General features: G+C 46.7%; 1 protein-coding gene across 5 annotated transcripts in view; it reads right to left on the bottom strand.

Moving 5' to 3' along the window:
• Positions 1-27091, bottom strand: part of POU6F1 (POU class 6 homeobox 1) — a 243556-nt gene that overhangs the window by 61649 nt on the left and 154816 nt on the right. For all 5 annotated transcript variants that reach the window (XM_033939750.1, XM_033939751.1, XM_033939749.1 and 2 more), the window contains one exon: positions 12763-12984. In XM_033939750.1, coding sequence (XP_033795641.1) covers positions 12763-12984 — 222 coding nt within the window. The remainder of the gene's footprint in view (positions 1-12762; positions 12985-27091) is intronic.

Here is a 27091-nt window from a genome sequence, read left to right as displayed (position 1 = left end):
GCAGACCCACTATCCGGAGATTGTTGCGCCTGCTGCGGCTTTCATACTTCTCCAATCGGTTGGCAAGGTCTGAGGATCGCTTTTGGAGCTCCGACATCTGCGCCGCCAGGCCTGTGCACGTGTCCTCCTGGTCGGACACTCCCTGCTCCACCTCTGCTAACCGCCGGCTATGTGAGTCAAATTTCTCGTTCATCTCTTCCACCGCAGATTAGATCTTGTTCAGCCGGTCCGCCAGGGCAGCCGAAACTGATTTGGTGATGTCTGTAATCCAATCTCCAGCTGGAATTGTAAACGTGGCATGATCCCCTGCCATCTTGGAAGGAGTAGAGGAGGGTTTGTCCTTAGAGCTCCATGCCAATTTTATAGGCAAACCCGGCCTATGTGCACAGTACAAAAGGCTCCTAGCAGAAGGCAGAGGCTTACACCGAAGCAAAATTGTGCCTGAGAGGATGCAAAAAGGCAGATAAAACCGCTGATCTAGGCAGTGTGGGATCGGAGCTCTCCTCACATGCGACCATTTAGGCAGGCTGCATCACTTGACCCATGGTGCTGCATTCTATGCAGAATCTGGCTTCTTAGGGTGCAGTTTTATTGCTGTCTACATATTCTATTTTTAGTTTGCGGTTATTTTTTTTATACGGGTGAGAGTATACCTGTGTTCTGTGCATGCAAAAAAAATAAAAATAAAAATGGAGAAAAATGCTAATTTTCTTTCTTTTAGTCCCTCCAGAACGGTACAGAACAGATGGGTTTACGTTCCTCTGCCAGCAAGTGGAGACTGAGACACATTGACTTTTGGCAGTAGTACAAGTGGGCTGTGCAGTCCTATCTACAATCAATCTGACGAATAGCCAAGCAGGACATAAGAAATAAAGAACTGTGAACAAGAAACAGGCCAACTCCACTCTCACATGGAGAAGACAAATTAAGGGTCTGGCTGGAACCTGGCAACACTGTTGGATACTGAGTATAACAAGTACCTTCAAAAAATGTCCTCACAGTTCACTAGCTAAATCAGATGAACCAAACACCACTACTCTTATTATACTCCCCAAAAACCAAGACAAAAAGATACTGCAGAAAAAACTGTACTCTTCGCAAAAACACCGAAAAAAAACCCCAACAGGGCAGGGTCTGTGCTGGTTTGGAGGGACTAAATGAAAGATTGGCAGGTAAGAACCTAATTTCTCCTTCTTTAGCATCCCTTCAGACCAGAACAGAGTTGGTGGAACATACCAAAGCCGTACCCATCAAGGGTGGGACGCCCAAAGTGCCGCTACAAGAACACGCTCACTGAATACCATGTCCTGACGTGCCTGAACGTCCACACAGTAGTGGCGAAAAAAAAGGAATGGCGAGAAGATCAAACTGCAGATTTACAGATATCCACTAGAGGCACAAGACAACTCTCAGCTCAAGAGGCTGCCTGACCCCGAGTGGAATGAAATTTGAGAAAATCTGGAATAGGTTTCTTTTGAAGAAGGAACAGCTAAGCGATAACCTCCTTGATCCATTGCACAATCATAGCCTTGGAAGCAGCATCCCCCTTACAAGGACCTGCTAAAAGAACAAAAACACAATCTGACTGATGTAACTCCTGGGTCCGCTGAACATTAGTGCGAAGGATCAATTTGTGCAACTGTATCTGCTCTAAAGAGCCCTCCTAACTACCCAAGACCGGAAGGACAATGGACTGGTTTACATGGAAAGGCGAAACCACCTTCAGAAGAAAGGAGGGAACCAGCCTCAGCACAACCTACTCCCTTGAGAACTCCAGGAAGGGAGGCCCACATGAAAAGGCCTGCAGTTAAGAAATGTGAATCGTGGACGTAATGGCCACCAGGAACACTGACCTAAGAGTAAGGTCCTTCAACGTGCAGGAGCTGAGAGGTTCAAAAGGAGGACAAACGGGCACAGAAAGAACCAGATTAAGATCCCAGGCTGGAACTGAAGGACAAACTGGAGCCTGGAGCAATTTTGCCGCTCTCAAAAATCAAATCACATCTGGAGAAAAAGCCAAACGCAGACCATGCAATAGGCTGCGAAAAGAAGACAAAGCTGTGATCTGAACCTTGAAGAAGGACCAGGCAAAGGCCCCACTCCAGGCTATCCTACAAAAACTCCAAGATGTGAGGCAAAGACCTGCGAAGGGAAACCAAGCCACAAGTGGAACACCACTTCTCAAAGAGACACCAAATGCACACATAAGCCTGAGAGGTGGAAAGTCTCCAAGAACCCAAGAGGGTGGAGATCACCTTATTCGAATATCCTTTCTTACTTAGTTGTTCCCTTTCATAGTTTCATAGTTTATTTAAGTTTTGATTAAACGCTTATCCAAACCATAACACAAAAAGGACCTGAATCGAACATGGGAATGGGACCATGAGTCAGAAGGTCAGGTGAGAGGGGCAGAGGAAAAGGATCTGCCAGGAGAAGATGAACCAGATCATAGAAACATAGAAACATAGAAACATAGAAACATAGAAACATAGAAACATAGAAACATAGAAACATAGAAAGATGACGGCAGAAAAGGGCTACAGCCCACCAAGTCTGCCCACTCTACTGACCCACCCCATTAAGCCCGAGTGCTAATGACCCAGTTCCTTAACTCGACCCTCGTAGGGATCCCACGTGGATGTCCCATTTATTCTTAAAGTCGAGCACGCTGGTGGCTCTGATCACATGCTCCGGAAGTTTGTTCCACTGATCCACCACCCTTTCTGTGAAGAAATACTTCCTGGTGTCACCACTAAATTTCCCTCCTCTAAGTTTGAGCGGGTGCCCCCTTGTGACCGAGGGTCCCTTGGGAAAGAATATGTCATTTTCCACCTCGACACGACCTGTGACGTACTTAAATGTCTCTATCATGTCACCTCTTTCCCTGCGCTCCTCTAGAGTATAGAGCTGCAATTTGCCCAGTCTTTCTTCGTATGAGAGACCCTTGAGTCCGGAGACCATCCTAGTGGCCATCCGCTGGACTGACTCAGCTCGAAGCACATCTTTACGGTAATGTGGCCTCCAGAATTGCACACAGTATTCCAGATGAGGTCTCACCATGGTTCTGTAAAGTGGCATAATGACTTCAGGTTTGCGGCTAACGAAGCTTCTATTGATACATCCCATCATTTGCCTTGCCTTGGATGAGGCCTTCTCTACTTGTTTGGCAGCCTTCATGTCTGCACTAATGATTACTCCCAAGTCCCGTTCTTCTGAAGTCCTAGCTAGTGTTTCTCCATTCAAGGTGTATGTTCTGCATGGATTTCTGTTGCCGAGATGCATGACCTTACACTTCTTAGCATTGAAGCCCAGCTGCCATATTGAGGACCAGTTTTCCAACGTGATCAGATCATGCATCATGCTATCCTTGAGATTGCTTTCACTTACTGTATTACACAGTTTGGCATCGTCGGCAAACAGTGCTACTTTACCCTGAAGCCCTTGGGTCAAGTCCCTTATGAATATGTTGAAAAGGGATGGTCCCAGGACTGAGCCCTGCGGCACTCCGCTGGTCACCTCCGAAGTCTCAGAGAGGGTGCCGTTGACCATAACCCTCTGACGTCTTCCACTCAGCCAATCATTGACCCATGCAGTTAGTTTCTCACCTAACCCCCTCGATTTCATCTTGTTTAATAGTCTACGATGTGGGACACTGTCAAAAGCTTTACTGAAATCCAAGATCTGCATACCATGGGCAGCTGGGCCAGTCCAGATCCACCAGGATCATGCAGCCTGCATGTCAGGCAATGCAAAGAACGCTTCCCACCAGTGGCCAAGAAATAAAGACATACAGCAGATCGTCCGTCGACCAAGCCTGCACCAGAGCATCTAGCCCCTCGGCCTAGAAATCTCTGCGCCGACTGAAGAACCTTGGTGCTTTGATGTTGACATTCATGGCCATGAGATCCATGGCCGGCTGGCCCCATGGCTGAACACATTCTATGTGTTCGGATGTGAGCAGTTGAGCACTTGGAGAGCCTCTACAGTTGCTGGTGGAGTAGGTTGGAATCATTTCCCTGATGCAGCTTAGCGAAATGGAGGTTTCCCCGTCGGGAAAGAGTGGCTGCGGGGCCAGGCAGGCTTGCACTTTCTGGATGCATGGAAGACAGCCTGGACACCGTCTGCAGCTAAGTGTTTGTCTTTTCCTGCTTACCAATGACTGTGTTTGAGACCCATATATGTGCTGCTTGCTTCACTCACATTTTTGGAAGTTTTGTAATTTGGCGTGCTGGGTATTTTTGAGGTGGTTCCTACGAGGGCTACTTTAGTGTTTCTCACTGCTGAGTGGATTGATACATTTTGGACCTTGTTTGTTGGTGATTTATAAGTGGAGTTTTTTGCCATATGAAGACGAACTGAGGCTTTTTCTCCACATTTTTTTTCTTTTTATTGTTTTCTGGTTTTTGTGTGTTGAGAGAACGAGTGGGTCCTTGTATGAGTGCAGTGGGTAGATCTGGTAGTGTCTAGGTAGGTCCCTCCTATGATTTCCAATAGGGCATAATTTAATAGAATCAATTAGGAGTTTTGTATGTCCTTCCTGAGATTTTGTGGGAAGAAGCAGGACCCTTAGCTGCCTGCAAATAATCTTTGTACATGGCTAAAATAAAATCAGGGGCAAAGCCTCCCCCCCCGGTAGCAAAAAAGTACAGATCCAGGAGTGGTACCGTAGAAGACAAATGTGACTAGGGATGTTGGAGTGGTAGACCCCGATTGATTTTCAGAGGGTTGTATTCGTGAAGAGCTAGCTAAATTAATGGTAGACAAAGCGATGGGGCTGGATGGTGTACATCCAAGGGTGCTGAAGGAACTTAGGAAAGTTCTGGTAGCTCTGCTGACTAGCCTTTTCAATGCTTCTCTAGAGTCAGGAGTGGTAGCAGAGGAATGGAGAAGGGCGGATGTGGTCCCTCTACACAAAAGTGGAAATAAGAAAGAAGTAGGGAATTACAGGCCAGTAAGTCTGACTTCTGTGGTAAGCCAATTAATGGAAACACTTTAAAAACAGAGAATGGTGAAGTTTCTGGAATTCTGTGGATTACAGGACCAGAGGCAACATGGATTCTCTAGAGGTAGGTCTTGTCAGACAAATCTGATCAATTTCTTTGACTGGGTGACCAGAGAATTGGATAGAGGGAGTGCGCTAGATGTGGTGCATTTAGATTTTAGCAAAGTTTTTTACAGTGTACCACACAGACAGCTAATAAATAAACTGAGTGCTTTTGGGATGGGCCCAAAGTGACGGGCTGCATCAGGAACTGGTTAAGTGGAAGACGACAGAGGGTAGTGGTCAATGGAGATCACTCTGAGGAAAGGGATGTTACTAGTGGTGTGCCTCAAGGTTCTGTTCTTGGGCCTGTTCTTTTTAACCTTTTTATAAGCGATATTGCAGAAGGGCTGTCGGGTAAGATTTGCCTTTTTGCGGATGACACTAAAGTCTGCAATAGAGTACATACCCCTGATGGTGTGAATGACATGAACAAAGACCTAGCAAAGCTTGAAGAATGATCTGAAATTTGGCAGCTAAAATTTAATGCTACGAAATGCAAGGTCATATATTTGGGCTGCAAAAACCCAAAGGAATGGTACAGTTTAGGGGGTGAAGAACTTTTGTGCCAAACAGGTTGAAAAGTTGATGGTGAAAGCTAGAAGGATGCTAGGGTACATAGGAAGAGGTATGGCCAGTAGGAAAAAGGAGGTATTGACGCCCCTGTATAAGACTGGTGAGACCTGATTTAGAATATTGTGTACAATTCGGGAGACCACACTTTCAAAAAGATATAAAAAGGATGGAGTTGGTCCAGAGGAAGGCTACTAAAATGGTGCATGGTCTTCATCATATGGCGTATAGAGACAGACTTAAAGATCTCAATATGTATACTTTAGAGGAAAGGCTGGAGAGAGGAGATATGATAGAGATGTTTAAATTCAATATATAATCCAAAATGTTATTAGCCAAATGGTGGAAATACCATATGAAAAACCATTTATAATCAGTGGAGAAAAAGCCTCAACCATTAACAATATACAGACGGCAACCCGATGAGTTTTTTTTAGCCAGTCCTGGTCTGTATCATAGGCAAAAAAAACCACCGCTTTTTTCAAATTCCGGACTCAACAAACCGATCTTCTTGCTATAGCAATTCTAACGCTGAGCTGAAGAATCAGGAACCAGCTGTTACTTCCAACAAGGCTCTTGTTTCGCCATGTAATGGCTGCGTCAGGGAAATCAACGTTCTCTCCTGGTCCGTCCACAAGCTCAGAATGGTGCTTGGATTTAAGCTTCCGATCTCATGACGTCATTTCCGTTAGAGTTCATTCAAACCAGCACATACTTTTACATATCTAATAAAAGGCACACCATTCTACTTTTTGGTTCAGTCCATTAGGCTAAATGGTATTCAGAAAAAAGATGGATCTCTGTTCACTTTTATATAGCAACATCTTTATGTCACCACGACATTTTGTAAGTGGAATATGATCTAATACAAAACACTTAAACTCCTCAAAGGAGTGATTTCTTTCTGCACAATGTCATGACAAAATATCCACTTGTCTTCTATGTGTAATATTTGAGCGATGCTCAAATAATCTTGTTTTTAAACTTCGTGCTGTGTGCCCAATGTAGCACAGGTCACATGGGCAGAGTATCGCATAGACTACCCCCACGGTTGATGTCAGAGGAGGGGCGGGACCGCGGCAGAGAGAAGTCAACTCAGAAGACCCGATGGCAGCTTGCAAAGATCGCTAGCACTAGCGATCTTATGCAGGCTGATTAAATTAGGTAAACTGATGCCGAGAGGCCAGGGGTTAACACACAGGCCTTCCGGGGGGGGGGGGGGGGGGGGAGGGGGAGGGAGGAGTTGTACAGGCCTTCCGGGGAAACACGCAGGCCTTCGGGGGGGGGGGTTGTACAGGCTTTCAGGGGGGACAGGCAGGCCTTGGGTGCAGGCCTTCAGGGGGGACAGGTAGGCATTCAGGGGTGGGGTGTAGGCATTTAGGGGGGACAGGCAGGTCTTCAGGGGTGGTGTTTAGGCCTTCGGGGGGGTGCAGGCCTTCAGGGGGGAGACAGATCTTCGGGGGGGGACAGACCTTCAGGGGAATGGGCCCTGGTGTAGAAGTACATGGAGGGAGGGAGGAAAGGGGGGTTCAAAGAGACGTGCATATGCTGGACTTGGGAAGGAAGAAATAATAGGTCTAAAAATAGAGGAGAGGGATAGAGATGATGGGCAATGGGATTTAGGGAGGGAAGGAACAGAAAGGGAGATAAGTTGGACAAAAGGGATGGTGTGGAGGGGGGATAGAGATACTGGATAGGAGGGTAGTTGGGAAAAGGGGACCCTGGTGTGGTAGGGAAGGAGGGATAGATGCTGGATGCAGTGGCGTACCAAGGGGGGGGGCGGGGGGGGCGGTCCGCCCCGGGTGCCAGCCCTAAGGGGGTGCTCCCGGCCTTGCCGTTCAGTCCCCCCCCATTCCCGAAGGACCGCTCGCCCCACTGACCTTCCTGCACCACCTATGAAGCAGCCCGCAGCAGGATTGCGACGTCAGCGATCCCTGAGCTGCTTGGGCGCTGCTTCCTGCGCCGCGGTCCCGCCCCTCCTGTGACGTCAGAGGAGGGGCGGGACCGCGGCGCAGGAAGCAGCGCCTAAGCAGTGCAGGGATCGCTGACGTTGCGATCCTGCTGCGGCTACTTCATAGGTGGTGCGGGGAGGCCAGGGGGGTGAGCGGTCCTTTGGGGTGGGTCGGGGCATCAGTCCTTCAGGGTGGGGCGGGCGGGCAGGCAGGCAGGCTTTCAAGGGGGAGGGGGGTGATAGGCAGGCAGGCAGGCCTTCAAGGGGGGAGTCAGGCCTTCAAGGGGGGGGACAGGCAGGCCTTCAAGGGGGGAGGCAGGCCTTCAAGGGGGGGGACAGGCCTTCGGGGGGGTGTGTGTGCAGACCTTCAAGGGGTGCAGGCCTTCAAGGGGGGGCAGGCCTACAAGGGGGTGGGACAGGCCTCCAAGGGGGGGACAGACCTTTGGGGGGGTGCAGGCCTTCGGGGGGGTGCAAGCCTTCAAGGGGGGGACAGGCAGGCATGCCTTCAAGGGTGGGACAGGCCTACAAGGGGGTGGGACAGGCCTACAAGGGGGTGGGACAGTCCTTCAAGGGGGGGACAGGCCTTCGGGGGGTGCAGACCTTCAAGGGAGTGCAGGCCTTCAAGGGGGTGGACAGGCCTTCAAGGGGGGGGGACAGGCCTACAAGGGAGTGGGACAGGCCTTCAAGGGAGTGGGACAGGCCTTCAAGGGGGGACAGGCAGACCTTTAAAGGGGAACCTGGTTTAGAAGTACACGGAGGGAAGGGGGTGTTCAAAGAGACGTGCATATGCCAAACTTTGGGGGGGGGAAGAAATAATGGGTCTGAAAATAGAGGAGAGGGAGAGAGATGATGGACCATGGGATTTAGGGAGGGAGGGAAGGAACAGAAAGGGAGAGAAATTGGACACAAGGGATGGTATGGAGGGATAGAGATACTGGATATGAGGGTAATTGGGAAAAGAAAGGGAGAGATGGTGGACTCTGGGGTGGTGGGGAAGGAGGGAGAGATGCCGGATGAAAGGGTAGTTAAGAAAAGGTGAATCTGTGGAGGGAGATGAAAAAAAAGGAAAGATACCAGACTTCCTGGGGAGGGAAGGGAAATGGAAAGGGAGGACAGAGTTGGCAGATGGATGGTTAGCATGCAGAAAGAAGAAAGAAGGAGACCCTGGCAAGCAAGTTATCAGAAGAAAACCAGACCTTGGACCAACAAGATTTGAAATATAACCAGACAACAAAAGGTAGAAAAATTAATTTTATTTTCTGTTTTGTGATTACAATATGTCAGATTTGAAATGTGTATCCTGCCAGAGCTGGTGTTGGACTGCAAACGTGAGCTAGGATTTAACAGAGAGAGGAAAAGTCCTTTTTGTTTCTTTATTTTATTTACACCACAGCGCCAGTGTGGTTAGGAGAAGCCAAAGGGGGTGAAAAAGCTATAAAACCCACCAGGAGTTTTGAAAAAAATCACCCAACTGGGCAGGAAAATCGAATTGAAAAACCAATTCAATAGGCTGAATCGAATCGAAATTCTTTTTCCTGAATCTGGCAGCATTAGTTTGCGCTACTGTCTTAGACTTTAGGACCTGGGATTGGGGAGAGATGGCATCCTCAGTACTTTATAATGCAAGTGAAACGAGGATTTGGTCAGACTTTTGAAGGGTCTGCAGAAAAAAAATATTGTATAGGCCGGGAACATGAGACAGCAGGAAATGGGAACTTTTCTTCCTTCTATTTTTGTGAATGGAAAGGCTGAGGATGTCAGAGAGTTCAGTTAAAATATGTGCTTTATAAGAAAATATAATAATGTGTTTTATAAAGTTTATAGCATAGCTGGCCTACCCAGTGAGGTGTTCCTAGTGGTGGTGGTGGCAGCGTGTCAATGTGTTGAGAGATAGAGGTGGTCTGGGAAATTCTACTGTGCAAACTCCGGGCCCATTTCCACCCCCCAGTTAGTCCACTCCACTCAACTGGTTCACACACTGAGTGGGTCTTTTGGTGTTGTTTTGGGATCTCTTCCAGTGGTTTATCAGTATCTCCTTCTGGTCCAAGGAAGGAAACTTTGTTATCCTTAGCATTGACCTACAGAATATGTTTGTAACAGTGCTGCTTGTGTGGCATTAGGCTATGTAGTGATCGAAAGAAAAAAACAGACCTTTGCACATTTTTGCACTATATGGTGGGTGTATGAGGAGATTCACATTTCCTGCACAACTAAGTCCATGTGAAGTTACCTTGTGCTGTATTTGACATCTAGCAAGGTCTCTGTTTGAAAGGAAAGATCTAAACTTAAAAATGAAGTGGCCAGAAGTTATGGTAAAAGCAGATAGTGTAGCTGGTTTTAAGAAAGATTTGGACAAATTCCTGGAGGAAAAGTCCATAATCTGTTATTAAGACATGGGGGAAGTGTCTGCTTGCCCTGGATCGGTAGCATAGAATGTTGCTACTCTTTGGGTTTTGACCAGGTATTAGTGTCCTGGATTGGCTACCATGAGAATGGGCTACTGGGCATGATGGACCATTGGTCTGACCCAGTTAGGCTATTCTTATGTTATGTTCTCATCTGTAGGGGCCTTTGTTTTCACTTCTTATTTTAATGTATTTTTTTTCTGAGAACTTATCAGTGTTTTTTATAATGGGAACAAAAATGGAAGAGAATTAATGTGTGTGGGATGAGGGGGTAACTAATTTCTTCAGCTAAATAATTCAATCCACCTCAACCAGACATAGGAGAACTCACGCACCATTCACACACCCTCCAACCAAAAACGTCAAAAGAAAAAAACTGTTCGACAACCTCCTAGCCATTCGAGCTGCAACACTCGACCCCCAACTCTACAACCTATTGACCTCGACCACAAACTACAAAACCTTCAAAAAAGAAATAAAAACCCTTCTATTCAAAAAACACATAAAACCGAACTAACACAATCAGAACTGTCCCAAGCATCACCTGCAACTACTCCATATGTACTTCTGATATCATGACAATTCAGACATAATTTATGTTATGTTATGTTTGGAATATAAGAAAATTTTCACTGCCTGTTTCTATTCTGACCATTTATTCCGTTTCATGGTCATTACAAAAAATATTTTTTTACATGGGGGGGGGGGTGTCAAAAAATGATGGGCCCCGGGTGCCACATACCACGCCACTGGCTGGATGAAAGGGTAGTTGAGAAAAGGTGGATCTGTGGATGGAGACGAAAAAAAAGGAAGATGCCAGACCTCCGGGGGAGGGAAGGGAAATGGAAGGGGAGGACAGAGATGGCAGATAGATGGTTAGCATGGAGAAAGAAGAAATAAGGAGACCCTGGTAAGCAAGTTATCAGAAAACAAAATGGGACTAACAAAAGGTAGAAAAAAATCATTTTATTTTCTGTTTTGTGATTACAATATGTCAGATTTGAAACGTGTATCCTGCCAGAGCTGGTGTTAGACCGCAAATGTGAGCTAGGATTTAACAGAGAGAGGAAAAGTCTTTTTTGTTTGTTTACACCACAGCGCCAGTGTGGTTAGGAGAAGGCAAAGGGGGTGAAGAGGCTATAAAAGGAGTGAAGAGGTTATAAAATAAACCCACCAGGATGTTTAAAAAAACAACAACACCCAATTGGGCAGGAAAATCAAATTGAATCGATTCAACAGGCTGAATCGAATCAAATTTTTTTTTCCTGAATCGGGCAGCACTACTGTATACATGTATCCCTCAGCCTGAGGCTTTCAAGTAGTTAAAGAAGCTTTAGATGAGCGTCCCCGCCCGCATCAAGTACCTACAGAGGTTTTAATATCTTTAACAACATTGGCCTTGTCGAAGAATTATTTCATCTTTAATCATAAGTTTTTTCAGCAGAAATCCGGAGTTGCAATGGGAGCTTCCTTTGCCCCCTCTATAGCAAATTTATTCATGACAAAATTTGAAAAGGATTGGGTATATGTTTCAAGATTTATGGTACATATACAAATGTGGCAGAGGTTTATAGATGATGTGTTCTTTCTGTGGACCTCTACTCAAGAACATTTGGAGAGTTTTTTCCAGTATTTGAATAATTGCCATCCTATGATTAAATTTGAAATGAAATTTAACATGGCTGAAATAACGTTTTTAGATGTAAAGATTATTCAAGATAATGGGAGATTGATAACATCCATTATGTTTCTAAGTGGCTTTTGAAAACTGCTATCCTTGGCCTGGATGCCCTAAAGATACCGACTGGATAGTAGTTGGCTGATTCTCTGGCCAATTCTAAGCCAATCAGGGCCTTAGGCTTCACACTCTTGATCCCATGTGATGCACAGGGAGGAACCTAAAGTCTGACATCTGAGCAAATCAGACTTCAGACCTTAGGCCCCACCCTGTGCATTACATGGGATACAGAGAGAGGAGCCTAAGGCCCTGGGGAGGGACCATGCTTCTCTCCAGCTCCCAATGTTTAACAAAGTTACCGGGGTGAGGGTGGGGGTTCAGGAGAGCATCCAGTGGCAGGAGGGAGTGGGCATTCTTCCTGACTTTTTTTTTTTCCAGGAGAAAGGGTGAGTGGGTAGGGGATAGTTCAGAGGGCCTCCATTGGCAGGAGGGAGTGCGCATCCCTCCTGCCAATTTTCTCTCTTTCGGGGGGGAGGGGGGTGGAATTCCCAGTGCCACGTTCGTCGAGGAGGGCCGTCATTGGTGGTGGGGGACTTTTTTCTTCTTTTTTCTTATGGGACAGATATTTTGCATGTGTAACACATGCAAAATATCTGTGCCATTGAAAAAGAAAGAAAAAACCCCCCAAGGTCTAGACCAGTTGGATTTTCTGATCGCTAAAACCTCATTTATTTATTTTTTTTTGGGGGGGAATAGCCAAGTTATGTTAGTGCATCAATTACTTGGCTACTTTTCATGGGGTTTTAGCTAATTTGCATGGCTCGATCATAAAATGGGCGATCAAGGGGAAAATACATAGTGGGCTGTTTTGTGCATCGGGTCGGTAATAGCGATCATCGCTAAAGCTGTGAAAACAGGTTTAGCGATGATCGCTGACTTTAGTGCATCCAGTCCCTTGTATATTACATTTGCAGCATGCATACAGACTGTTTTGTCAATAAAGCATCTTGACATCTGAATCCAGGTAGACAGAGAAAAAGAGCAAGATTTTCTCACTGCACCATTGTTGATTTGTGATTACCTTGACAGTGATGTCCCTGGCTCATGTGTTTACCTGCTCATCCAGCTTTTCAGGAGATTGTGGGTCACTCTGCTTCTGTACTACTGCTGGCTGCATGGCAGTACTGGCTAAAGTGGCGATGACCTGCCCCTGGGCATTGAGAAGCAACTGTGGGGTGACCGTCTGTACCTGCAGATTCTGAGCTGACAGGGCTACTGGCATGCTGCTCGCTGTGATGCCGGCAGAGTTCAGCAGCCAGGGAAGAGTGCCAATAACCTGGGCAAGAAGGGGATAAACCGCACCATATTAATACAGCTGCTGACTGTGCCAGAGGTTTGCAGTTATCATAATGAAAGAAGGTGCCAACAATTGCACCCTAACATCCACATCTTCATGACAGGTTAATACAAGTCTGTTTTCCTTGCAAAACTTATATTTTCTATTGAATGAGAAAAGTCTGCAACCAATGCATGCTCACAGACACACAAAATACCACCTGTGAAGTTCCATGGCAAGCCATACAAACGAATAGGGTGTCAGCAAAGCAGATGCCAGATGTGCTTAAAGTAAGAAGTAAAATAAACTGGGAAAGGAAAAAATAAAGAACCAGAAAAGAAAAAGAATGAAAAGAATAGGGAGAACCCTGAACTACGAAGACATCAGACTCTTTTGGTTTGCTACGTGTAGCTAAGCTAACTTTAGCCTCAGCGTGGAAAAGTCCAGATGTTTATTTTGTTAGCCAAATAGAAAGCAAGATTATATTGTATATACAAGATGAAAAAGTTGATAGCAATCAGACATAATACTTTACTTTAAATGGCTGAAAAGCTGGGGGTTCTCGGCATAATTTGAACTTTGAGGTTGGATATTGATTTTTACCTCCGTTGTAGAGGGTGGTGGTGATTGCTATTTTAGTTTAGTGATATGTACCTCCCCTCCCCACCCCCATTCCTCCCGATATGTTTTTGTTTCCCTCCTGTACAGTTCTCACTTTAAACAAAAATGTTATAGCAGGAGGGCTCTTATAGGTTGGAGAACTGGATGCATTGTATGTTGGATTTCTGATTGAAGTTTGTGCTTATTGTTTCCCTCACTTTTTACTTAATAAAAGCCCACATCTAAAAAAAAAAAAAAGCGTTTATTATGAATTTTGTACACTTGATGAAAGTTTAAAAATGAAAAAAGAATTAAAAAAAAAAACAAAAAACAAAAAAGGAAGATGTTATTTTAGAGAAACTGCTCAGCGAAGTCAATGAAATGGAGACCAAACCAAACAGTATTTGTCATAGGAGTTATTCTGGACAGGTGTGAGCTTCTACTTTACAGGATTAGCTGTTTTAAAAAAAAATATCTGCGCTGGAATATACAGTAGATAAGAGTGTGGAGGGGCATAATCAAAAAAGCATCTAAGTCCCCTTTTGGCCTAAGTCCCTAAACGTTCAACCCAGAAGCAGGGAAAGTGTCCATAACCAAAACAAACGTCCATGTTTTGATTATGGCCTTCCTCTGCCTAAACGCCCAATCTCCACTACGTCTACAAGTACCCCCACAGCACGTCTACACTTTTTAGCCATAATGAAACAAAAACACGCCTATGCCACAAACGTCCAACAGAAGGGCTTTTAGGAGAAGGAGGAGCCAGTCCTTCGCCTAAAAGCTGGATTCTGTAACCGGTGCCTGTCAAAAACAACACCGGTTACAGAATCCCCCCTCCCAAAGATCCAGGCAGGAGGGTGCCCAAGCCCTCCTGCCATGTCAAACCGCGACCCCCCCTCCCGACAACATCGGGGCAAGAGGGAGCTCAAGCCCTCTTGCCCCCCCCGACTCCCCGACACGATCGGGGCAAGAGGGAGCTCAAGCCCTCTAGCCCCAGCCAACCGCGGCACCCCCGACACGATCGGGGCAAGAGGGAGCCCAAGCCCTCTTGCCCCGCCGACTCCCCAACTCCCCGACCATATCGGGCCAGGAGGGAGCCCAAGCCCTCCTGGCCCTGGTGACACCCCGCTCCTCCGCTAGTTGTTCGGGCCAGGAAGATGCCCAAACCCTCCTGGCCACGGCGACCCCCGGGTGGGCCCATGTGCCTAAGGCCCCGCCCACAGGAGGGGCCTAAGGCTCCTGGGCCTATTCTGATTGGCCCAGGCGCCTTAGGCCCCACCAGTAGGCGGGGCTTTGGTATCGCTGGGCCAATCCGGCCCCATTCTTCGGTGGCCTGCATGCCGGACGGACGGGTTTGGCACCCGTCTGTCCGGCCAACGACGAAAGGTACGGTGAAGGGGGGTGGGGGTGTCGTGGGGGTCAGCCAGGGGGGTCGTGGGTCGGCTGGGGGGGTCGGAGGTTCTTGGGGGGGGCGGTCATTGGGGGGAGGAGGGTTTGCGTCGAGGGCAGGAGGGCCTGGGATCCCTCCTGCCCGTAATGTAGTGGGGGGTGTGGGTAGGGGGGTCGCCTGGGCCAGGAGGGGTTGGGCTCCCTCCTGGCCCGATATTGTCGGGGAGTTGGGGAGTCAGCGGGGCAAGAGGGCTTGGGATCCCTCTTGCCCCGATCGTGTCGGGGAGTCGGGGGGGCAAGAGGGCTTGAGCTCCCTCTTGCCCCGATGTTGTTTGTGTGTGTGGGGGGGGAGTGATCCATCGCAGCAGGAGAGATGCCTCATCTCCCCTACCGCGATGCCATCACTCCTTTACCGGAACTGCCGCGGCTCACGGCAGTTCGGGTAGAGGAGTGATGGCATTGCGGTAGGGGAGATGAGGCATCTCTCCTGCCACGATGGTTAGGTTGCCGGGCCCCTGAACTGATGGCCATCAGCTCAGTGGCCCCTTTTTCGGCACTTAAGAACATAAGAACATAAGCAGTGCCTCCGCCGGGTCAGACCATAGGTCCATCCCGCCCAGCAGTCCGCTCCCGCGGCGGCCCGAACAGGTCACGATCTGTCTGAATCACCAGAAGGGGCCCCCTTGGTTTCCCATTGAGTCCTATCTTCCCATCGAAGTCCTAACCCTCAGGTCTTGCACATGCACGACCTGGTTGGGTTTCTATACTTGTGTTACATCCCAGCACCTCTCTCAGTATCCCACGATCCCTTTATCCCTCAGGAATCCGTCCAATCCCTGTTTGAATCCTTGTACCGTACTCTGCCTGATCACTTCCTCCGGTAGCGCATTCCAAGTGTCCACGACCCTTTGTGTGAAAAAAAACTTCCTTGCATTTGTTTTGAACCTATCTCCCTTCAGTTTCTCCGAATGCCCCCTCGTACCTGTTGACCCCTTTAGCCTGAAGAATCTGTCCCACTTAGACCTGGTTTTATTTTGTCTAAGTGAAAAAGGTCTAAATGCTGACTAGGCAACCTTTAACTGTTTTGGTTATACCTATTGTATGGCTAGATGGAGGTCGGCCCACCTCCCGCCCATTGCCCGCCCTTTCCCCTCCTCTAAACACGCCTCTTTTCTCTCTATGCGTTTAGAGGCAGGGGAAAGGCCTAAGTTGGTTTTAGATATGTCTAAAAACCAGCTTTGGTTATGGGTACTTGGACGATCAGGCTTTTTGATCGTCCAAGTAGCCACTTAGGACACTTTTTAGGCGTTTTTTTTTTTTTGATTATTACCCCCATACTGTTTACCTGAGGGCCTTGCATAAGCTTTCAAAGCAAAACTACACATGTACTTTCTCTCTGCGAACTGTTGTGGATACAAAGTAAGTGCAATCATTTATACCTGTCTTTTCTGTAGGCAAAAATCTGCATGAAAAGTAGGTGTGCAGATTTAAAAATGCCGCCTACCAGCATGTTTTTATTTTATTTTATTTATTTAGATTTTTATCCCGTCTTCCCAGTAGCTCAGAACGGTTTACAAGTAAACATACACAATGGACATTGTGGGACCAGGATCCTGGCGAGGCCTAGTAACTCCCCCAGAATCCCAGTCTTGGCGCGAGCGTAACCGTGGTGGACCACAGCGGCCTGGTGCCTCCCATAAACTGCACACCACACTGGCCGGGTTTTGTCCAAATATATTACTTTTATTTATCCACAAAGAAAGTTTCAAACAAAAAAGGTCAAAATTTGGCATTCAAAGTAAAAACCCAAAAACATTCCAATTTTCTCTTGTTCTGCTTTCTTTCTCTCATGTGCCAGTTCTTTTCACTGCACCCTCAGTGCTGGCCAATTCAAGTTCACAAATTAAGAACATAAAATACAGTTCATGTTAGGTGTTATTTCCCCAAGCAGTGCTAGAACCGTACCGGCCTTGGTAATAGTTAGGCTACCTGGTTCTAGGCACTAATTAGGCTTCTGGTAGATTTGAGTGGCAGTTCCCTTTTACTAGGAGCAGAGGGACTTGTGCTCCCACAGGTGTGGCCACTGTTCCACTCATCTAACACAAAAGTAAATTCAGCAGCTTCCAGCCCAGCTTGAAACACGGATTCAAAATCCTTCACAAAACATAAAACTCAAAAAGGAAGAAACAAAAAAAACCCTTTCACCAAGGAAAAAGGACATTCAGGCTTTCCTAAACCTATTCCCATTCCATAGGGTGTTCTTCCCCAGAAGACATAGCATTATTCTCTAACCAGCCCATGTCACAAACCTCAGATTGTGTTTCAAGGTTTTGCATTTCCCTATCCTGGTGAGAACTTTCCAAGGCTGGCCAAAAGTTAGCTGCTTTAGCTGGGTTCCTTCTCAGCTTCCCCTGAGCTTCCAGTCCCAGCTGTCCCCCCTCTCTCACTGACGAGGGAGCTTCAGAAAAAGGGAGACTCGGCACATAACCACGCCCCCTCACAGCAGCTTTAGCTAATTCCTTAAAGAGCCCTGTCCTTCCCGTTCCAGCCTGAGCTCTGTGAGCTTTTAAAGGGACAGGCTCCCTCTTAACCTTGTGCTCAGGATTTTCCCTATACTCAGGATATTTCTTCCCCTTAGTCCCTGGCACATTATTAATGCTTCCCTGCTCCTTTCCCTGGGCTTTTCCCCGGGCTTTATTAGGACTAGCCAGATCCCTGTCACAACATATAAGATTATAATTGGACATAAAAGATTGTACAATAGATTTAAATGTTTGGACATACAAGACTGTGCAATAGTTTAAATACAGGGAGTATAAGAGCAGATTAAGAGCAGAGTTTAAGTATAAGTAGTTTGGTTTAAATACAAGTTATTTGAGTTTAAATACAATTTATTAGAGTACAGACTGAGAGAGGACTATACCGAAATTTAGGGAGAAGATAGACAGGAGAGAGAAGAGTAGAGGTGAGACTTAGGGGGGGGGGGTGTAGACTGAGGGTGACCTTTAGTTGAAGAGGAGGGTCTTTACCATTTTTCGGAATGTCATTAATGAGTTCTGTAGTCTGAGTTGCAGGGGGAGTTGGTTCCCGAGATGGGGAATGAAGTGGCTGTAGGAGCGTTTGCGGGCGGTTTCTGAGAGGAGGGACCTTCCAGGGGGAATGCATAGGCGTATCTTCAATTCTGAGCGAGGGTGCGAGTGGGGGTGTAGATGGGAAGCTTGGATTTTATGTAGGAGGGGGTGGTGGTATAAATTCTTTTATGCGCTATTGCCCCAATCTAAACATGTTCTAGAGGGAGGGCAGGGTAAATTTCTTTTTAATCTGTAGAAATTGCTTTGAAAACTGCTCTCTCTAAGGGACATTTTGAAAAACAAAACACTTACCTGTGTAAATACATAGTTATTTACAGGATAAATGAGCTGCCTGAAAACTGCCTGCCCTGTATGCAAGTAAAGTATATGCCTTCTTCCACAACATTTTCAGAGAGGAAAAATGAGTTTTTGAAGGTAAAGTGTACTCATGACTTCCCCTTTGAGAACTGGTGCAAAATCTGCAGTTAAAGGTACCCAGGGGCAAGGGCCGGCTCAAGGCACAGTGGTGCCCTGGATCAACTTGCTTTGATGGTGCCCCCATTGTATTGCTTCCAGCGCCTCCTCCCTCTCCCTATGGGTTCAGCATCATTCCCTCCTTTAGCTTGGCATCTCCCCCCCTCTCTGGTCTAGTTTCTTTTTCCCCCTCCCTACAGGTCCAGCACTACTATCACTCCTCCATGGTCTGTAAACAGTAGCAGCAGCAGCAGGGTCAGGTTGCCTTCAGCCTGGAATTTCCCTCTGCCATGTTCTACCCACAGGAAATTGCATTAGAGGCAAAATGTGGCCAAGGGAAGACCCAGAGGCTAGTTGAAGGCAGCCTATCATGCTGCTGCTGTTGTCAACTTTGCAGGACCACAGGGGAGTGAGAGAGATAAGAGAGCAGTGCCAAATCCATGGAGGATAGGAGGGAAGAGAGAGAAGAGAGACTGGACTGGGGAGAGGTGATAGAAAAGGCTTAACCTGTAGTCTAGGTGAGGTCAGAGGCTGGGTATTTTGTCTCCCTTAATCATCAGTGCCCTGAGCCAGAGCCTCACTTGGTCAATGGTTAAGCTGGCACTCCCTGCACACACGGATTTGAAAACTACATATTTCCTTTGTCCCATACATCAGCCACCCATTGGAATCTCCCCAGATCAGATTTCTCCCACAAGGCTGCTAGAAACATCCATCTTACTGCCAACAGACAGTGAATATTTTTTAAGCATGAGAAACTTAGAAGAGCAAGTGTATAGTTCTCAGGGCAGGGGATGCTTAATGCGTTGTGACAAAAGAGTTGGAAAACCCAGGACTTGATTAGTATTTATGAAGACCTGGGTTCAAGCTCGGATATCCTAGGGGTTTTCAACCACAATCTTCAAATCTTCAAAGGCTGAAAACAGATCTGGCTTTCAGCATTACCAAACTGTACAGACTAGCCTTTTTTATACATATACATATGATAACCTGAAAACCAGACCTGTCCAGGGCCATCTTCCTTAAGAACCCCACTTTTTGGGCTAGATGGATCACTTCTGGCCAATTGTGGAACAGCGATTGATGCGCTACCAAGTCTGCTTGCAAATGATTTGCACGGAGGTGCAAATTATTTGCATGCAAACCCGACAGATCAATCGTTCAGTGAACGACTGACACATGTACAGACACATAAGCAGTGGCAGGGGAAGCAGCATCCTGTCACTGTTAGGGCTTCTTTTTAAAAAAAAAAATTTAAATTTTCACATTTCAAATTTTACATCACCATTTACATATTGGGATACTTGAAAACAATAGCAAAACTAAAAGAAATAGGGGTCCTTTTACTAAGGCACGCTAGCCGTTTTAGCACGCACTAAATGCTAACACGTCCATTATATTCTAAGGACGTATTTAGAGCGCGTTAAAACGGCTAGTACGCCTTAGTAAAAGGACTCCATAGTCAAGTACAACACATTACCAGAGAAATGCTACAAAAAATTCGCCCACAAACTTAATAGCAATCAGATCACATGATATTGTGGAAAAATTGTTAAAAAGAAAAAAATAAGATCTAACACAAAAGAGCCCTCCGCCCCAGAATCCCTTCTCAAAGCAGTTTCTCAGTGCGCATATGAGATTACATTATCATATTAACATCCATTTGTTTTTATTAACAATATATTCTAATGATAAGACATTATATTTATGTGGTATATCTATTTTGTTGGAAAAGTGATATGGGAGGGGGGAGGGTTAAATTTTCTTGTTGAAAGATTGCTGATTTTCAAGTGATGCTGTATCTTACGTGTTTGTTATTTATTGTTCACTTGTTGTAAATTATAAATGAATATAGAACTTAAAAAAAAACAACCAACATCCATTTGTGTATTAAAAAAAATTTCAAGCTACTCAGGATCATAAAAATGAAACTGTTTCTCTTCAGATAGCATGCAATAAACACATGGAAATTGCAACAGAAAATTAGCCGATAATGCCTGAACTTTAGGTCACAGCACCAAAAAGGCCTTATGCCTAACTTGAGTGTCTCTTGCAAGGTCAGGAAAAAATCCATATCTTAGATTCCGAAAAGCTTGCTTCCAAATATCTAAAGGAAAGTTTTAAAACCGAATTATGGTCCAAGTCGAAGGCAAAAGAAACCCCTAATGTTCTTTGCATTATCACTTCCAAAGAAGAATCTAGAAAAAGTGTCAGGCCTATATTTCCTCCATTAACCTCAGGGTTTCAGAAACTTTAGGCAAATTTTTAAATCCTTGCAAATAAATGGCTCTAATAATTGAGGGCAGTGAATCAGCGGGCATTTGTAAAGTTTCAATAAGATATTTCTTGAACATATCCACAGCAGATACAAAAGGAGACCTTGGGAAATTTAAAACTCTGAGATTGTATATTCTGATTTGATTTTCTAGGTATTCCAAGCTTCTGGATGTATAGTTCTTATCCTTTATTACAATAGCCTCAACTATTTCCGATGTCTGAACCTTTTCTTTCAAACTCAACAAATCTTAGCACAGTTCCACCATGTCGGGGAAGAAATATTGCTGAAAGGTGCTGGAAATACCGTGGTACTACTGTATATGTGCATCTGTATTGGCATTCATTTGTGCGTGCTATATCAGTGCCAAGTTTCTTTTTCCCTCAGTAAAGGTGAATATAAGATGCATATATACGTGGAGAGGGGTGTTTGAAAAGTTCTCAGCCCAACCAAGAAGAGAATGAGGTAGATATGGTTCAATCAATGATATGAAACAACGTGAAAACATAGAATTTCATTCCTGTAAATTGGCACTTAACAAAATAAGATAATACTCTTTTCAGCTACAGTAGCAAAATAATGCTTAGAATTTAGGAAGTTGGTTGAGTGGGCTGAGAACTTTTCAGCACTTTCTCATAAGTACTGTGTGCTTTTTATACATATTACGGTAAGTAAGTTAACCTCTATTTTTTTTGTCAGAAAAATCCCTTGGTCTTTCCTTGCTTATTATTTGCATTGGTATTCATCAGGATTTTTCATTATTGAGGTACAATTGAACGTTTTAATTGGCGGATTCTTAGCAAGCACGTACTTGATGAGGTTCTAAAAATTAAAAGCTTTAAAATTCTACACTTTTCTTAAGTCATTAAAAACAAGACGAATTGAAGGTCCCAATTGAAATGAATCGTGAGTCCTCTCCATTGGAACAGCACTCTGAACCACACATTATTCTCAGCCTTAGAAGACATTCACTCTTTCTGAACACTGCAGTGTTATTTTCTGAATACTGGGAAGAAAGACCAAAATACATCATTTATATGCTTTAGACTAAGGGGAGGACATCCGTGTGCGGTGTCTCTATCTGCCATACCCTCATCAAAGCTCACCAAGTCATTTGCATTGACTTCAGTAGCACATGATTTTTGCAATTACTTGGTAACTTAGATTGAGCCACCTGCAAAAGATAATGCAGATGCAAAGGATAGGCTTAAAAATGATAAATCCCCGGGACCGGACAGCATCCATCTGAGGGTAATCAAGCAACTGAAAGGGGTTATAGCTTAACTGCTTCAACTATAGCCAATCTGTCGATCAAATCAGGAAGGATTCCAGAAAACTGGAAAGTGGCGAATGTTACACCGATCTTCAAGAAAGGTTTGAGGGGGGATCCGGGAAACTACAGACCAGTGAGTTTGGCCTCGGTAACGGGAAAGATGGTACAGGCATTGATAAAGGACTGCATCATTGATCACCTTGACGGACATAATCTGGTGAGGACCAGCCAGCACGGCATCAGCAAAGGAAGATCTTGCTTGATGAACTTACTGCACTTCTTCGAGGGAGTAAACAGGCAGGCGAGGGTGACCTGGTCAACATTGTATATCTGGATTTTCAGAAGGCATTCAACAAGGTCCCACATGAACGACTACTTTGAAAAATTGCGAACCATGGAATCGAGGGTGATATACTCACGTAGATTAAAAACTGGTTGGCGGATAGGAAACAGAGAGTGCGGATAAATGGACAATACTCGGACAGGAAAAGCATCACGACTGGAGTGCCGAAGGGTTCGGTGCTTGGGCACGTGCTCTTCAACATATTTATAAATGACCTAGAAATTGGTACGACGAATGAGGTGATTAAATTTGCAGACAATACAAAGTTATTCAGAGTAGTGAAAATACAGAAAGATTGCAAAGACCTGCAATGTGACATAAACACACTCGAGGAATGAGCTGCAACATGGCAAATGAGGTTTAATGTGGATAAGTGCTCTCAACCTCCCTTTCTCGTCAGCTAGCAACCTCGAGGTCATCTTTGACTCATCTCTTCTTTTATACAGTAGACCGCCAAAACTTGTCACTTCTTTCTGTACAACATTATGTTACCTTGCAGTTTTAGGCAGATTACAATAAGAAATAAACTGTTCATTTCCAGTGATGTCACAATTTAGTACATATTATAGAGCAGTATTAACACTTCCTGACATATTTCCTGAATATCAACGTTGCTAAAATCCAGAATTTCTTTTCTGACCCTCAACCATGCTCTCATCACCTCTTCCTGGATTACTACAACTTGCTTCTTGCGGGCATTCCGCTTAGCCATCTCTTCCTTTCAATCTGTTCAGAATTCTGCTGCACACCTTGCATTCTGCCAGTGTCATTATGCTCACATTACCCTTCTCCTCAAGTCGCTTCATTGGCTCCCTGTCCACTTCCGATATAGTTCAAACTCCTCTTACTAACCTACAAGTGTACAGTATTCACTCTGTGGTTTCTCGATATCTCTCCTCTCTTATCTCTCCCTATACTCTGCCCCAGGAACTCCATTTGTCGGGTAAGTTTCTCTCTGGTCTATACCTCTCTCCTCTACCACCGATTCCCGACTCTGTCCCTTCTCCCTTGCTGCGCCATATGCCTGGAACAACCTGCCTGACTCAGTCCATCAGGCTCTGGTGGTATTCAAATCCAGGCTAAAACCTACTTTTTTGAAGCTGTGTTTAAGTTCTAACCCTATCAACTGGTAAAGCATCATATTTGTTCATCATTCCTTCTGTAGTCCTCTACCTTCTCTACCCTTTGTATTTCCCTATATGAGCAGCATATATTGATTCACCATTTTGTATGCTGTGAATGTCATAATTAGACTGTAAGCTCTTTTGAGCAGGGACTATCTCTTGCATGTCTAATGTACAGAGCTGCATACTTCTGATAGCACTATAGAAATAATAAACAGTAGTAGTATTAGCCCTAGCTACTGTTGGAGAATCCTGAAATTCTATCCAACCTGGAACATGGTCCGATATTATACATGGACCAATATGCACCTCTATAGTTTTGTTAAATGATACGTAAACTAGTAGAATGTGCTGGGGAGAGAAGTGTATAGTCCCAAACCGTAGGGTGCAACATTCGCCATATGTCTACCACTTCCAGGGTCTTACAAAATAGAGGGATGCTCTTAGTGACTTCCCCTGGTGCCTTTCAGGGATTATACGTCTTGTCTAGCTCAGGATCTGCTAAAATCTCCCCCTATTATGAGATATGGTGACCCAATCATGGCTTGTAATCTAGACAATATCGATTAGAAAAAGGATTTATCATATAGAAAGGGGCATATAAGTTACACAAAAGAAAGGGAATTCTATCCACTGTAATATGGGCTATTATAAATCTTCCATTAGGATCTATGAAAATGTGATGTTTTCCACCTTAAGACATCTGTGAAACAAATGGGCACCCCTGCTTTTTTCCACACAACTGGAGCTTCAATAAGATCACCCACCCACCACAATCATAGTTTATTATGTTCCACTGAACTGAGATGGGTCTCTTGTATTAGAGCAGTCTGTAGTAGTTTCCTGCGTCTTAAGGGAAAAGATATACCTCCCATGTTCCATATAAATATCTTAATCCTCGATACTACAACCTGTGAATCTAATACAGAATTAGTCATTATATGAAGAGGGGACCATTCAAGCCAGCAATCCCCTCCCCCAGACCTCTAGGAGTTCAAACATTAACCAATGGGGTACTTAATGAGACACACCCCAGAACAAACAAGCATGTATAGGCTAGCCAATCTTTCCCTCCCTTCCCTTATTCCCCTCCCCTTCCTCCATAACTTAATTTTTTAAATTGGTTTAATCAGCATTGAGAATTGAAAGCGCCATTAAAAAATGTAGGCATCTATTGGCAAATAAGAATACAGTGGTGCCTCGCATAACGGACGCCTCGCACAGCGAACGCTGCGCACAACGAACTTTATGTCTTGATTCGTACAACGAACTTCGTTTCACACAACGAAGTCGCCCGAGCTGCATCCTTCCGCGCAGGCACTGCGCTTAACTGCCCTCTCTCCGCCTGGCTCCCTCTTGCCCCCCCCGACTCCCCGACACGATCGGGGCAAGAGGGAGCCCAAGCCCTCTTGCCCCCCCGACTCCCCGACACGATCGGGGCAAGAGGGAGCTCAAGCCCTCTTGCCCCCCCGACTCCCCGACACGATCGGGGCAAGAGGGAGCCCAAGCCCTCTTGCCCCCCCGACTCCCCGACACGATCGGGGCAAGAGGGAGCTCAAGCCCTCTTGCCCCCCCCACCCCCCGACCCCATCGGGGCAAGAGGGAGCCCAAGCCCTCTTGCCCCCCCCGACTCCCCGACACGATCGGGGCAAGAGGGAGCTCAAGCCCTCTTGCCCCCCCGACTCCCCGACACGATCGGGGCAAGAGGGAGCCCAAGCCCTCTTGCCCCCCCGACTCCCCGACACGATCGGGCCAGGAGGGAGCCCAAGTCCTCCTGGCCACGGCGACCCCCTAACCCCACCCTGCACTACATTACGGGCAGGAGGGATCCCAGGCCCTCCTGCCCTCGACGCAAACCCCCCCTCCCCCCAACGACCGCCCCCCCCAAGAACCTCCGACCGCCACCCAGCCGACCCGCGACCCCCCTGGCCGACCCCCACGACACCCCCAACCCCCTTCCCCGTACCTTTCTGTAGTTGGCCGGACAGACGGGAGCCAAACCCGCCTGTCCGGCAGGCAGCCAACGACGGAATGAGGCCGGATTGGCCCATCCGTCCCAAAGCTCCGCCTACTGGTGGGGCCTAAGGCGCCTGGGCCAATCAGAATAGGCCCGGGAGCCTTAGGTCCCTCCTGGGGGCGGGGCCTGAGGCACATGGGCCCAACCCGACCATGTGCCTCAGGCCCTGCCCCCAGGAGGGACCTAAGGCTCCCGGGCCTATTCTGATTGGCCCAGGCGCCTTAGGCCCCACCAGTAGGCGGAGCTTTGGGACGGATGGGCCAATCCGGCCTCATTCCGTCGTTGGCTGCCTGCCGGACAGGCGGGTTTGGCTCCCGTCTGTCCGGCCAACTACAGAAAGGTACGGGGAAGGGGGTTGGGGGTGTCGTGGGGGTCGGCCAGGGGGGTCGCGGGTCGGCTGGGGGGGCGGTCGGAGGTTCTTGGGGGGGGCGGTCGTTGGGGGGAGGGGGGGTTTGCGTCGAGGGCAGGAGGGCCTGGGATCCCTCCTGCCCGTAATGTAGTGCAGGGTGGGGTTAGGGGGTCGCCGTGGCCAGGAGGACTTGGGCTCCCTCCTGGCCCGATATTGTCGGGGAGTTGGGGAATCGGCGGGGCAAGAGGGCTTGGGCTCCCTCTTGCCCCGATCGTGTCGGGGAGTCGGGGGGGGCAAGAGGGCTTGGGCTCCCTCTTGCCCCGATCGTGTCGGGGAGTCGGGGGGGCAAGAGGGCTTGGGCTCCCTCTTGCCCCGATCGTGTCGGGGAGTCGGGGGGCAAGAGGGCTTGGGCTCCCTCTTGCCCCGATCGTGTCGGGGAGTCGGGGGGGCAAGAGGGCTTGGGCTCCCTCTTGCCCCGATCGTGTCGGGGAGTCGGGGGGCAAGAGGGCTTGGGCTCCCTCTTGCCCCGATCGTGTCGGGGAGTCGGGGGGGCAAGAGGGCTTGAGCTCCCTCTTGCCCCGATCGTGTCGGGGGTGCCAGGGACCACACGGAGTCACCCACCGTACCACCCGATTCGGGTAAGGGCAGGTATCGGTGGGTGGCTTATTTGCGGGGGGGTGCCTTATTTTACATTTTTTTCTAAAAAGGGGGGGCTGTCTTATTTGATGGCCCTGCCTTATCATCGGGGAAACACGGTAGAAAAAAAAAAAAATGAACAGTTAAGTCCCAGTTTTTGCCGCTGAGACTCTGCCCTCTCTCACTGTAAAATTAGACTCTACTTAGTCTGTCTTTAAATTTAAAAAATGTGTGTTGTTTTAAAAAACAATTATGTTTTTAGATGTATCTAAATAAAAATAATAACCAAAAATTTATCTTTTTTTATGTCATCTTAGCATATTTTATGCTGCAGAACGAATTATTTTTTTTTACATGTATTCTTATGGGAAAACGCGTTTCACATAACGAACGTTTCGCATAACAAACTTGCTCCTGGAACCAATTAAGTTCGTTGTGTGAGGCACCACTGTAGTTGAGGATGATAGTTAGGGGTAGAGTTTGGGCATGGATTGAGTTAGGTCAGGGGTAAGCAATTCCGGTCCTCGAGAGCCGGAGCCAGGTCAGGTTTTCAGGA

Source organism: Geotrypetes seraphini, chromosome 3 (genome assembly GCF_902459505.1).
Source record: "Geotrypetes seraphini chromosome 3, aGeoSer1.1, whole genome shotgun sequence".
Classification (NCBI taxonomy): Eukaryota; Metazoa; Chordata; class Amphibia; order Gymnophiona; family Dermophiidae; genus Geotrypetes; species Geotrypetes seraphini.
This window is presented reverse-complemented; position numbering and strand designations above follow the sequence as displayed.